Below are 15,439 nucleotides of genomic sequence, written 5' to 3' on the forward strand. Positions count from 1 at the left end.
CATGGCATCTAGATCCTCCTGTAGTTTATCGACCATACAACTAATCTTCATATGTGCTTCCTCAGCAATCTCCCATTCCACCACATTCCTACACGATAAAGTGACGGATGGAGCACTAGTGCTCATCCATCAATAGCTATTCTCCTTTTTGCTAAGACCAAGGCAAGCTGCAAGAACTTCAACTGCATCTTCCATTTCTTGAATTTCTTAATAAGACCCAGTAAACACATTTTGTGATGTCCCTTAATTGAGATACAACTTGTTGCCAATACTCTCGTACCCTCGGGCAATCCCATGACATATGTAAAAAGGAGGCTCCCTCGCCCGCACTTCAGGGGCAAGTCTCTCCCCTGCCCACATACATCTTACTAAATGTAATCAGTGTTATGTATGTATGGTGGAGGAAATTAAAATTAATTAGTTTAAATCTGGTATGACATGAAACTGTCTTTACCAGCTCACTTGATGCCGCTCTGCAACAATGGTAGACTTACTGCCCACCCGTTGTGTGCTCTACGTCTGCTTTCCACACTGTGCGCTTAAAAGCCGCGAGGCCGAGAAGCAGCGCAAGTCAAGGGAGACCGATAAAAACCTTCAAGTGGAGAAGACGCACATCAAGTGGCTTGTGACGATCCTGCAGCTGGGTGCGGGCGAGAGTGGCAAATTCACCTTCCTCAAGCAAATGCGCATTCTTCATGCACTTTTGCTTTCGACATATGGGCAAAGGAGGAGTTCCAAATAACAGCAACGTCATTAACCGTAAGGCTACAGTAGGCCCTTTCGGGGGTACCTGGGTCAAGGGACAAGGAGGTGGGACACATCCATGACTCCAGAGCACTGTACCTCAGCTCATCAAGACAACAGTGTTTTGCAGCCTCTGAGTTGCGCTGGGGTACTTTGATATGGATGAGTTGAGGGGGTGGGCATCGGTCACGGAAGGCAGGAAACAAATGCAGCACCCTCTCCCCCTCTCACACCGTCCCGACAGAGGAGCAACGAGCCCTTCCCAAGGTGACTGGAGCCGCGGTATGAGAAGGGAGGCAGCTACCTTAAACCTGGGGCTTCAGTCTGAAAGAGGAGGCTCGTGGACACCTGGAGAAGCCTCACAGTAAACCAGGCCCGAGCCTTGTAAGGAGCCTTTTCTGCCTCTGTCAGCCAGCGAGGCCGAGCTGCCTGCTTTACAGGGGAACATACCGGTACGCACAAGGCTGCTGGAGTGAGCTGGGATAGATCAGGACTGGTTTGTGGAAGGTACACCTACCCCGTCACTAACAAACTGCATTGTTGAGCTGAAACGGAGACCTCCTCACAAACCTAGCTCCCTGAAGCAAGGCTTCACAGTTCAGGAAGCGCCTCCGTGGACTCCTGCACGGATTGTAGAATCATAGCCTGAGAAATATCCACACCAGCTCTCTAGCCGCAGGGTCCTCTCTCCCACTTCAGACGCTGGCTTGGGGGAACAACGGTGCCGGGGATTCCTGGCTGCCTCCTGCTCCCATCCCCCACAGACACAGCCTGTACATTTGTTCTCATCGGACTCCTACCTTTTCCATACAGGAAAGCTTTACAGAATCAGCGCTTATTTATTTCAACTATATGTATCAAGTTTCCTAAGAATTCCAAGAAAGCAAGCGAAAATTTCCTTTGCCGTTTTTTGAAATTGAATCATTTTGCACCATACATTTTCAACATTTCAGCATCTGTGGATTTGTTGGCAGCATAAGATCTCAGTGCCTCCGAGGCATGCACACCCATCGTCATATCATATGTATATTTTTAAGATATGTGCCCCTGTTTTAAGTGGTGAATAGATGCCGAGTGCACAAAAGCAAGATCCGATTATAAATAATCACAACTAAAGTCCTCTTCGTTGCTCTTCTTCTCACTCTCCTTTCTTCCTCCTCACGCTGCTCTTCTCCTCGCTCTCCATCCTTGGGCCTCACGACTGCTCTTCTCTTCGCTCTCCATCCTTGGGCCTAACGGCTGCTCTTTTCCTCACTCTCCGTCCTTGGGCCTCACGCTGCTCTTCTCCTCACTCTACATCCTTGGGCCTCACGCTGCTCTTCTTCTCACTCTCCTTCCTTGTGCCTTACACTGCTCTTTTCCTCCTCACTCTCTTTCCTTGTGCCTCATGCTACTCTTTTCCTCCTCACTCTCCTTCCTTGTACCCCACGCTGCTCTTTTCCTCCTCATTCTCCTTCATTTTACCCGATGCTTCTCTTTTCCTCCTCACTCTCCGTCCTTCTGCCTCACGCTGCTCTTCACTCTCCTTCCTTGTGCCTCACGCTGCTCTTTTCCTCCTCACTCTCCTTCCTTATGCCTCACACTGCTCTTCTCCTCCTCACTCTTCATCCTTGTGCCTCACGCTGCTTTTCTCCTCACTCTCCTTTGTTCTACCTCCTGCTGCTCTTCTCGCTCTCCTTTCTTGTGCCTCAGCATCAGAACAGCACCACCTCCTCATTAGTGGACCACCTCGGCAACAGCACAGTCCCACCTCGGCAACAGCACAGCCCCCTTCGGCATCAGTGCAGCATCACCTCAGCACTGCACCAACTCGGGATCACTCAGCACCACCTGAGCATCAGTGCGGCACCACTACCTCAGCATCACCTCCGCACCAGCACACTACCACCTCAGCATCACTCAGCACCACCTCAGTGCGCCCTCTGAATCTATCATCTGTTGATTTTCCCCTAGTGTCCGTCCGCTGCTCATGTTGTAATTCAGGTACTATTTCCCAACCTTCACTCTCTTGTTGTCTTCTTAGTTATATATAAGGCAACAAAAATACTTATAACACTTTTTATTACAACTTTTCAACATACTGCACAGCAGTCACAATGCTCTACAACATAGCTTAAAGACATTGGCAAAGCCAATAGCTCTGGCTAAACACATATAAGGTCCCAAAGGCGAGACCTATTGGCTATGCCAATGCTTGTTCAATTTCTTATTGGTGAATTTGGTTGTTAAACTGGTACTAATAAGGTGACATCTTTGCCCAGACAGTTACCCTGAGTGAAATGACAAAATAATGAACTAATGCTATTACAAAATGTGTCGCATTACCCACATAATTTGCCTTTTCTTGCTGCATAATTCAATCAACCCTGATGCTTAATTGGTTAATCCTTTGCCGTATGATTCCAGTGGCCCTGAGTATAATGAGGACAGTACAATAACAAAAGTCGAACATTGCCAGCAATGCCATTGACTATTTGCAAAGTAGGAGCCACAAAATGATTTGCCCGTTGGCACGCAATACGGCCAGATCCAGAAACTTTTCACTTGTACCCAAAACTCGATCAAATGTTTTATTTGTACCGCACCATTTTATATAAACATTTTTGCGAGAGAACATGGATGAAAACATTGTAAAGCATTGAAAAGAGTATATGATATTTCTATATTTATATTTATTGATTACTTGTTTGCTGAGTTCACGATGAATATTACCTGTGAATATATATTTAAGTTTATATTCATGTCAATGCAATATTTGGATCGTGATTAAAAAAAGAAAAAAAGAAAACAAAGAAAAGAGTATGATGTTTCTTTTACTTGTCCAGCGTTTAGTGACTGTAATAAAGTTTTAGTGATGAAAAGACCCGATCTATGAATAACGGCGTCTAAACAATGAAGTAAAGTGAGCTTTCACTATTTACCCCCTAGCTGGGTTAGAATACCAAACTGTTGTCCCTCAAACTCATCCTTCAAATTCCTGGATACAAAGTATGTTTTACTGCTCACTCTGTTCAATTTGAACATTATGTAACAATCATCATATAATACAGACTGCAGGACGCCTCTCATTACTTACCATTGTGGGAGATGGACCAGAGTTCCTTTCGGTGCTGCAAACTCTGTTCGCCTTCTGCAGCTGCCACCAGCTATCCGCCTTCTTTTATTCCACTTTTTATGCACACTCCTCGAAGAGCATGCGCAGTAAACAAAGCAAACATGGGAGGGATCCTTAATCTCCCAGTTTGCCTTGCCAAACAGAATAAGCGTAAAATACAAGTGGCGTCCCCCAGAGGGATGGAAGAAGTGAGACGACCAAAGCTTTCGTACCTGCAGAGGAAGAGGCCACTTGTTCTCACTAGGGGGCACCCTCACGCTTTTTAAAACACAACAGTCCTTCCTGTAGGAATTCATTTGTGTTTCTAAGGAAAGTGTAGACAGTAGCAGGTAGGCTACTCGACTGATAAGTTGTCCTACAATGAAGGACAATATAAGGAGGCTAAACAAAATGAAAGAAAAATCAACACAGCTGTTCGATTTAAAATTGTGTCAATCCTGCCTGAAAATTTGAAACTTGCCTATTTACCAACTTTTTGCCTTCGGAAATGAACCTAATTTTGAATGGATCCTCATGGTCTTGATTTGAAGTCTTGTCTTTTAAAGGTTTCATTTATTGGACTCATCCTTGCGAAGACTCAGACCGTCCCAGTTCTACACACAGTAGCAGCTCTGCTTCACAACAAGTGGTGTGGCGTGGGTGTGTGTGGGTGAGGGGGGAGTAAATATTACCCAAAGAAAGCACTTAGCTGCCATCTCGGGGTTCTTCTACTCCAGGCCCCTGCACACTGCACAGGCTCCTAGATGCCAATCAAGACACTGCTCTCACACTGGTAATACAGCATAAGAGCAGTGCCGTGATTGGTCAGAGTGGGCTTGTATAACGCTCGCTCAGGTCCTTGGAGCCTGTGCCTCTGCTCCACCCGGCTGTACAAAATACCTCGGGTGAAGAGACCTCAAAGTGCGTATGATGGTTTGGCCAGCCTTAGACAGTCGGCCAAACGCTCATGAGCACTTACAGCATGCACTACTCCTCCTCTGGTCTTGTCCGGGCCCTGCCCCGCCCAGACTAGACTGCCTTTAGTGTGAAAAAGGGTCAAGTTCCTCTAAAACATTTTACCATAAAACTTAGGTTCAACGCACCTTTATTGCCTGCTGAGAAGTGTAGAGGGGAGAAACAAATCATTAAACAAGCTCACAATTTGCAAGGACTGGGACTCTGAAGGACCAAAGACTCCAGATTCCAATTTAGTAGGTTTATTACAATACCAAAAACAACTGAATGAACAAGCACCTCATTACGATGTTGTAGAAGTACAAAGGAACTAATCCAAATCCAAATCTACGGGCCAACTAAATGCGATGGATCACAGAATAACAATCTCCAAGAGCAGAACACAGGCAATGATTGCCACCATGTCAAGTTCGGTCTTCATCTGGCATGGATAAACAAAAACCATTAGTCTTTCCCTACACTAACACTATCGTGACATCCCTTCCTAGCATTCCCCTGGCAAGATCAGGAAAAAGAAAAGGTGTGAGCACATGAAGACTTCCTAAGAAGTACATTCACGTTGTATGGGCCAAGTAGCCAAAGCTACAAAGCTTGCTCTAAGATGCTTCTTCTGTCTCCTTCGATCTCCTCACCCCTTATCCTGACTCCTCCCCACGACACTATCCCTAATACAAAACACAAGAACATAGAACACGCCCACAGATCACCTCATCTCGCTGGACATTTCTTATAGGTGATTTTCCATGCGATATCGGTGCTTCCAGTTTCTGGCTCGATGACCTTGATTCCCAAGCCTCCCTTAAGGAGGAAGAACACTGGCTCCCAATTATCAGCTTTCTTCAGCAAAATGTATCCCATCCTCCTGAGCCTAACTCTCCTAAACAAAAGACGGTATTCTAACTAACAAAGTCGACTTTCTCCACCTGCAACAGAAACTTGTGAACAGAACAAATCCAACGTGCACATGAAGTTTCTCTAAAACCCTTGCTACAGAGCCCCCAGGGAAAATACATTACAGGCCTACAGAAATAGGCCAACATTAGAATGATAGACATAGGGCTTTCAAATACACATTGCATTACAAAGCACATCAATGCATGCTAGCTGCAACCATCGTATGTAGTCCTACACATTATATGCAACTTCATCAGCTCTATGTGCAACTTTAATATGGTGCACGTTAAACATACATTATCACATATAAGCAACTTCGTTAGGCAAATGGCATCAAATACTACAGATTACAATATTATAACATGAAGAATACATTGTCTCACTCTCTTCTACTTAGCATTTGTACTTTCACTTGTTATTACTGAACACTTCTAATGATCAAATGTTAATACAGCATAGGAATATATGCAGGTGTGAACTATCAGCGATCATAAAGCACCCCTACAATTTTCAGAACACCATCACGCTCCATCAGTTCGCCCCCTCTGATGATAAGTGTCAGAATTTCCTGGAAAACGAACCGACCTAAACAGAAGTTGTAGCCTGTCTTCCCTGACGGAACTTTTCTAAGCTTTTGAAATTCTCATAGTGACTGCCCTGCGGTCTCTCAATCCTCCTCTCTTGTTCCCTAAGAGATCTCTCAGCTTGTCCTGCCTTATGCCATTTGTAGGTCTTCACAGCTCCCAACAACATGATCACACAAACCACAACTATAATGATGGGCTTCAAGATATAACCAAATATTCCCTTTCCAAGGTTAGCAAATCAGTTTCCAACCTTCTAAAATCCCTTTCCAACTTTATCCCAAACACCTTCAGTGGCCAAATCATGTATCGCACTATGAATTTCAGTGATGTTACTTATATACTTCCCAGATCTTTGCTGTTCTCAGGTATATAAGTACAGCACTGTTAAACCCTCAACATTTTACAGACTCCACCTTCTTTGGCTAGTAAAACATCCAAAGCATGACGATTCTGCATCACCATAGCTCTCATCGACACCATCTCTCTATCTACAAGCAATAATTACTGAGTTGTATTTGCTGACCACATCCACAATCGTTGACAGCCTCCTTATCTAAACATCATTGAGAACTAATCCTAAGCTAGGTATTCTTGCTCCAAAAACGTCTCCAATTATCTCTCCTGCACTTGTACCTCGTTTGTCCCTGTGATGCATTTCACCTCCCAAGGGTCCTAAGTCTTCAACATGATAGATCTTTGGGAATACCACAGCTACATAACATGTACCATACCTATTCAATGGCAATCGTACATAGGCATTCTTCCCACACACAAAGTACACATTCGGTACCACTTGCACCGTCTCATGCACAAACTTCTTCGCTGTTGCTTCAATCGTGAAGACATGATCACATACACTGTGTTCCACATAGATGTTATCATAGTATGTCTGTACCTTTCAAATGCATAACTTCCCTCTCTGTTCAAGATCTAAAGCTATTGGACCAGAATGCCCTTTCGCCTTGTGAGCTAATTCCTCCTTGGTTCATGCAGTTTTCCCATCCCTACTGTTAGTTTTCACTGACAACTGTCTATGTCTATCCTCTACTTGATATACAAATTTCTTTTATATATCAGTTAACATACAAGTCAAATTATGGTGATGTGCATGAGCTGTATTCAAGGTGACAGTAGGTATGAAATACTTTCCCACTCTATCTTCTTGCTTGTAATAATCATACTTATACAGGTGCTTATAAGCTGGAACCTCTGAAAGCACTGCATCATAGTTATAAAATGAATACTTATAATGACCCTTACCGTAAAACATACTAAGCAACAGACTTCATGTAATCCTATATGTCAAAGGAAGATGGTGATAGCGAATACCCTTCTCCAAAGACGCATGCAACTGCATGCACACATTGCAATCTATCACATCCATTGTATTCTGGTACTCATATAGCAGCTTCACATAAGCATTAAGTGTGCAATCACTTTTAGGCAAATCTACATGTAACATATGACTAGTCTGATCTAACATAGCCTTTTCAGCTCCTACAACACCCTCTTTTGTGCTAGAAGTAACAGGTGTGGTTGTACCCTCTACTTCCACACCTTCAACTTCAGCATCATGTGAAATCTTTATAGAAACAACAATAACTACTGCTATTACTATTATCACTCCTACTATGAGTGTACCTATTACACACTTAGATCTACGATTCTAATTTCTAGGCTCTAGTTTCAATGGTCGGCTTATCACAGCAAAAGGATTTGCACAAAGTCTTTCTCCGCCTCTTATTGCTTCTATTCAGTTCAATGCAATTCCTTGAAGTTCTGGAAATGAATTCACAATTCGATCTTTTATTTACACAGTTCAAAAAGACTTCCTTATCCCTATTTCTTCTTCTACAGAAAAGATCCCTAAATTTGTTCTTCTTCCACTCGGGCCTAAGTTATGTTCTTTAAAACAACGTATTTACAGTTTACAGTTCATTCAACAGTCTCTTATAAGCTCAGAACCGTTTTCAATTATGATGTGTTGCAAAATTTCTTGACGAACAGCTGCAATTTCTTGGGCTGATGACTGAAATCCAAACGTTGGAAAAGATAAATCTTGTATCAAAAATCGCACCTTGTTCAAAATCGGAGGTCTGGGTACTGTCACTGTCAACACCCCCTCTATTTCCAGTCCAGGAACTATCAGTTGAACATTAATTTTCAGTTCCGGGGTCCTGCTGACCACTCGTGAAGAGCTCAGCCTCCCGGTCCCCACTACTCCTGGCATCAGTAGCTAAGTAAGTCCACTCAGGAGCGGCGTATCTTCTCGACCTTCCCAGATTCCCCTGTGCTTGATCTGCATCACTTAGCTCCGATTCAGATGCCTCAGATACAGGACCAGGGTCTCTTTCAGATGCCAATCTCAGGTTTAGCCTCCATTTTCTTCCAGGCCATGTTTCATCTTCAAGCTGTGCCCTTCTTCTTTGCACCCAACCTCCTGTGCGTCAGCTTTTTCAGCTGAGTCTGACTCTATATCGCTTACAACTTTACCGTCTCCCTCAGAGTCAATATCTGGGCCTTGTGTAGGGTGACCCCCTTCAGCTTGTTCTGGTGGGCTACCAGCTCCGTCAGCACCCCCCACAGCTTGGCTTGTCCTCTCCCATGGCCTCACAACCACAGTTGGATTTTCTTCTTGGAGAGGAGCTGTTTCTTCAGAGGGTTCTGAAACTCTGTGGACGCAGGAGGCGTGTATCCAGTTTGGCAAGCCTCCAGACTTCAAAGCTGTATTGGTCACTAGGTTCACCAGATAGGGACCCTTGCAGCGGGCGTCAAGGCAACTCTTCCTCACATGCTTGCGAACGAGCACCCAGTCACCCGGACACAAATTGTGACACAGCTCCTTCGAGGTCGGGGCAGTCGCAGCTTTAACCTGGTGAGACACAGAACGGACTACGTCAGCCAGTCCTTTGCAATAATCAAGTATCAAATCGTCTGTGATGTTTATCAAAGCTGTAAACGGCACTACTGGCAAGCACATCGCCCTCCCCATCAGAATCTCATGTGGCGAGAGACCAGTTCTCCTGTCTGGGATACTACGGATACTCATCAACATCAAGGGCAATGCATCAGGCCACTTCAAAGACGTGGATGAACACACCTTTGCCATTCTCATCTTGAGAGTTCCATAGATCTCCTCCACATTCCAGATGCCTCGGGCCTGTAGCTACAATGCAGTCTCTGATCAACTTGTAAGGCCGTACAAAGCATCCTCATGATCTTGCTATGGAAGTGCATTCCTCTATCCGACTCCAATGAGGTTGAAAATCCAAATGTTGTATGAGCTCCCTAAGCAATAACTTGGCTTCTGTGAGACTATCACACCTCCTTGTCGGATAAGCTTCCACCCACCGTGAGAAAACACACACCACAACCAAGATGTACCTCAATCCATTGCACCTAGTCATCTCTATAAAGTCAAGCTGGATCCCGCTAAAGGGTCCACCTGACCTTCCAATGTGACTCAATGTAACCACAGTCTTCTTTCCAGCATTTATTTGTTGACACGTTACACACCGATGACACACTGCCTCAGCAAACGCACAGAACCGTGGATTAAACCATGTCTGCCTGAACACTCGCACCATGGCATCCCTTCCAATGTTACATAAAGAAAAGGTACCCCCTAATTTGATTTCAGGTCCTAGAGGAGGGGGAAGGAAGAACTATGCAGAACCTCTATCAGACCTATATTTGTTTAGTAACTCATCTAAAGTCTACTTAGCCCCACTGTAATACAGGTTCATTATTCTACACATACCTCTATTGAGGACAACAATTTTAATAGGAAACATAGTTTTTAATTTTTTTTTTCTAATTTTCAAATGTCATTTTCATGATATGTAAATTCATAAATAGACATAATAAGGTTCACAAATCACAAAATTATATAATGGAACTAATTCACCATAGTGTACCTAATAAGAATACAAACAAAGTGAAAAATATGCATTATTCTTAAGAAAGATCATACCCCAGCATACTCAACCATTAAAAACAACATACTCTGTCCAAATCATACCAATCATTCATCCTATCATACACAGAAATGAGATTAAAAATGCAACTTGTAAAGCACATGAAAGGGAAACCGTCAGTAAATAATATCCAAAACAGTTTGCATTATAGACATATGTAAAAATGTTCTAACTTTGACAGTGTCAGACAATCACTGTATCATTTCTTTGTTATCTGAGAAAGAGAATTTTTTCTGCATTTTTCTCTACAAAACTCTTTCAGTAGATGGATTCCCTAGAAGCAGTGGTTGACGTACGTTTCGGTGGAAAGAACATGCTTTACACCACCTTCTTCAGGACCAAAATTTGTACAGTGCTGGTCAAGAGTGGAAAGCAGGGGTTTCTGATTATAGATTTTGTTCAAAACTAGCTAATGAGTGGCTCTGTTCAAATGGTAGGCCACTGGTAGAGATCAGAGAGACTTCTTCTTATCGTAGCCAATTGTAGATACAGTTAAGGTGCAGGACCCCTTATTTCGTGGGCAGAATGCCCTCGGTCATACATTCAAAGGGCATAGGATAGCCAATAATTATTCAGATATTGAAAAAACGGGCCTCCATGTGTTTCGAGGTGCCTCTGTTTTCCGGTGTCTCTACCGAAGTAGCGTCTATACAGTGCACAGTGTAGAATCTGACGATTCAAAGAAATACACCAATGGAAACTTCTCCGTGAATCTGTCTTGCCATAGGGCTCAGCAACTCATCTGGTAACACTGCACGACTATCAGCTGAGACCCAAATACCATCATCTCTTTTCTCACAACCTGCTTTAATTCAACCAGCTTCTTCCTGTCCTGATACCTCTTCCTGCAGGCGCTTGAGCTCATCCCAAGTGTCTGCTATGGCTAACATCATGCTGAGCTCGGTTCTTTCTGGGCTCTCTCCAGTATATTCTCCTGTGAAAATGCACCCTTGTTCAGCACAGAAACGGGCAACCTCATCGTCATACCTATTTGTGAGGGCGACAAAGTCCTCCCCCCTCCCATGGGTAGTACATTTGACCACAGCAATCTCTCTTGGACGTTGTAAAGCCTCCAAAAACTGCCTCATATACTCCCCGTTCCTGATTGGAGATCCTGATGACGTCAAAATCCCCTCTGTGACCATGGCTGTCTGAAGTCATGAACCACACTGAAACCGTACTGACTATCTGTGTAGATTGTGACTCGGATTTGCTCGGCAACCAAGCAAGCACGTTTTAAGGCAATGATTTTAGCAACTTGTGTGGAGTATACTCCCTGTAAACAAGCCGCTTTCACAACTCCAGAAATGGTGCACACACAAACGCTGCTCTCACATGGCCCACATTGTCTCTTTAGCATGAATGATCCACAAAGAAGATCTCAACAGATTGGGCTAGGGGTTCCTCGACAATGTCGGGTCTCGGTTTGGTGCTCAGTTCAGTCACATTGAGACAGTCATGGTCCTCACAATCTTCATTATCAACATTTGGCAAGGGCATCAAGGTAGCAGGGATAAGAACAGAACATCTTTTCAGTGTAACATTTTCAGATGCAAGTATGATCTGCTCATAACGTGTGAATCTATTGTTCTTAAGGTAATGGGTTTTGTTCTCGTCATCAGGTGCTCCAATGAATGTGGAACATACACAGTTAAAGGATGACCCATGACTATGCTTTTACACCTTTCAATGCTGACACCCGTTGCAGCAAAGAATCTGAGACATCCGGGCAATGCTGAAGCTACTGGATCTAAGGTAGCTGAAAAGTAGGCAACTGGTCTACGGACACCTCCATGAGTCTGAGTCAAAACTAAGATTGCACAACCTTCTCTCTCACAGCAAAACAGTGAGAATGCTTTGTTGTAGTCAGGCATTCCCAGAGCCGGAGAGCGGCAAAGGCTCTCTCTGAGCTCCAAGAAGGCAAACAAACAGTCATTATCCCATGGTACCGGATCACTTACATCCTTGTGTGTCAACCTCTGCAAAGGCTTCGCCTTCAATGAAAAGTAGGGTATCCATTGATGGCAGTACCCAACCATTCCCAAAAACATCCTGACTTCCTTCTGTGTGGTTGCGCAGTCACATTCATGATCAGCTCAATGCGGTCTGGTGACACCTTCCTCTTGCCTTTCTCAATTCGGTGACCCAAATACTGAATTTCAGACAAACAGTACTGTAATTTCCTTGTGTCCATTCTCTGCTAGATGATTTAGCAAAGCAACAGTATCAGTCCTGCTAGCATCTTCCATTTCATACGCAATCAAGAGGTCAGCAATGTACTGCATGAGAACTGAATTGTGTGGCAGTATGAGACTCTCAAGATTCTTCTTCAATATCTGATTGAAGATTGATGGACTCTCTGTATACTCTTGTGGGATACGACACCATGTTAATACACGGTCTTCCAGACCGAAAGCAAATAAGAATTGGCTCTCCTCGTGTAAAGGTATTGAGAAAAATGCTTGGCACAAGTTAATCACTGTGAACCACTCAGTTTCACAGGGTATCTGGAAAAGGATCACTGTTGGATTCGGTACCACAGGACAGCATGGAATTACAATTGTGTTGACCTTTCGCAAGTCCTGCACGATTCTAAACTTCCGACTCGATTTCTGCAGTCCCATTATAGGGTAATTATATGGGCTCCCCATTATCTCTTTCAGAATTCCCGCTCAATCATGGACTCAATTACAGGCTTGATTCCTGCCACCGTTTCCGGCGTCAGATTGTATTGTATTGGGGCGTTCTTGGAAACTCAGCATTTGGCTTGACCTAGCTTAACTGGCTCAACTCCCTTGATCAATCCTATCTCTCCCCCGTGAAATCCCATACCTCCACAGAGACAGAATCTCTCAAATTGAGTGGTAAATCCTCAACAGTCAACACAGGGAACATCTCTATGAAGAGATTCTGCTTCGCCAGTTTAAATGTAATGTCGTCATCATTAGTCTGCAACTCCAGTCCTTTAGGTGTGTAATAGATGGTGCAGTTCAATTTACACAAAAGATCACGACCCAATAAACAAACTGGACTTGAGTCCCACATCACAAACTGGTGTTGATCGTGAAATGTTTCTATTCTCACAGGTATGTCATCTGTCTATGGATTAGTCATTCTCTTATTCACAACACCTACAACTTGGATTGATTATCCCGAGAGGGGTAGGTTTGGGACTACTGCTGATATAACAGTAGAACGGGTAGCACCAGTATCAATCAGAAAGGTGATAGGGTGACCGTCGACATCTGCCTCTATATACTGTCCTCTCCGGTCTACCTCTAAGACTGCTCAAAGGGTACAGTCTTCCTCTCCCCTCAGGCACCGTCATTGTAATTGGTCTGGATCGAATTCATCGAAAGTCTCAATAAATTGCATCTGCTGATAAGTCCTGTTAGCTCGTGGAATTCTCGGCAGCTGTGGAACTTGCACATGTGGTCCTAAGTTTCCCCCTTGCACTGACCTGGGCCTTACTGTGGTAGGCACCCTCTCAGGTACCAGTACTATCTCCTCATCTTGGACCTGGTTAGCTGGATTCAACCTACACTCGCGCTTCCAATGCCCGATTTTGTGACAATAATAACATGCTGTAGTCTTTTTCAGAATACCGACATCCACTCCAGTCTTGGGGCCTGTAGGCGTCCCACTTCCTTGAACTGACGAGTTTTGGGCCCTCCTCTGACTATTTCCCTGTCTTCGTTCTAATGTTCCCCCACTCGGCTGTGCTTGGTCTACTCTTTCTGCATTTCTCATTTGGACCAGCATCAACTTATCCTTGAGCTTCTTATGCTTTGAGTCTACTTCATCACTACAGTATCCAGCATAACATAGAATTTCGTCCACTGATTTATCTTGTCAACAGATCAGATGCTGTTGGATCATGAAGCTAATCTCTGGTCTCAATCCTAACACAAATTTAGAGATGAACGGTCCCATATCTTTGGAAGCTAAGGTGTCTAGCCCTCTGTAATACTTAAAGGCTTGCAAGAACCTCTCGTAGTAAGCATGAACTGATTCTTTGAGCTCTTGGGTGGTTCGATCTATCTTAACCCAATCAATATTTTGGGGTGTAACCATGTGATTACCTGCTCAAACGTTTTAATAACCATGGGTGAAGGACCGTGAGTAACAGGATCTTGTTCTGGTTCTGACATTGCCCATTCTACGGCAATTTTAAATGCTGACCACAAATCATTTGGTACTACAATGTCAAACAATGTATTCAAATCAATCCACAACACCTTTGAGATCTTGACCAAGCAATCAACCTGCGAATACCACTCAGCAGGTTTTTCCCTCAGCCGAGGAAAATCATTAGTGAAAGCTGCCAAATCACCCCTGCTCCAAGGCACATGCACATACCGTCCGTTTGGTACCTCTTACAATGGGTAAGCCTCTACTTCTACTGTTCCTCCTCCAGGAGGTGGAGTATCACCTATACGCTTCTTGACGCTCTTCTTCTTAGACCACCTCTCTTTCCACTTGTCAAGCATGCTCAATGCACGTATTCCTCAATTCTCGAATATGTGTTTTCAATCCTATGACTCTTTTCTCTTCCAATTCCTGATCACTATAATTTAGGCTATGACTTCCCTGCAACATCTTCGTCTTGGACAAATCTACATCATACCTCCGTGCTAACTCTGTCAGTTTCTCATGAGCTCTGCTTGCCTTACGGGTCACGTCCTTCACTACAAACAACAGTTCATCCTGTTTGTAAAGCTCCATCCTTTCCAAAGGTAAGTTTCCACTTATAATTTCATACGCTTCTGCCTTCAACCTCACCACATCTAGCACTTTGGCCCCTACAGCAGCCTTAATCATTCCCTGACTGGATGTACTGCTTTGCTGTCCACTCTCGCTGCTCTGGTTTCCTCGGTGACTCCCTTCTACTATGGTCTGTGGAATATTCTGACTCCCTGAAGTTCCTTGACCAGTTCCTCCTTCTATCACTCTACCCATGGATGCTCCCACATTCTCAAATTAGAACGAGAGTCTGCAGACGACACTGATCTTACTGCTCTAGACTCAGTATGGCCTCTAAAAGAGTCTGCAGTAGCTTGCAATGGAGTACTAGCTTCCACTGGTGGCAGAAGAGGACCAACTCCATTCATTGTACCATTTCCTCTAGAACCGATACCTTCCCCTGTTGCTGACGACTGTGTTTGGCT

General features: G+C 44.1%; 1 protein-coding gene across 1 annotated transcript in view; it reads right to left on the minus strand.

The window, feature by feature from the left end:
* LOC146822775 (cytosolic non-specific dipeptidase-like) overlaps positions 1-3,891 on the minus strand; it is a 252,033-nt gene extending 248,142 nt beyond the window's left edge. The window contains exon 1 of the mRNA XM_085606962.1: positions 3,821-3,891. Within this exon, the coding sequence (XP_085463088.1) occupies positions 3,821-3,823 (3 nt within the window). The 5' untranslated portion in view covers positions 3,824-3,891. The remainder of the gene's footprint in view (positions 1-3,820) is intronic.
* Between the last annotated feature and the right edge of the window lie 11,548 nt (positions 3,892-15,439).

The sequence above is a fragment of the Triturus cristatus genome, chromosome 5_2 (genome assembly GCF_964204655.1).
Source record: "Triturus cristatus chromosome 5_2, aTriCri1.1, whole genome shotgun sequence".
In the NCBI taxonomy this organism is placed as follows: domain Eukaryota; kingdom Metazoa; phylum Chordata; class Amphibia; order Caudata; family Salamandridae; genus Triturus; species Triturus cristatus.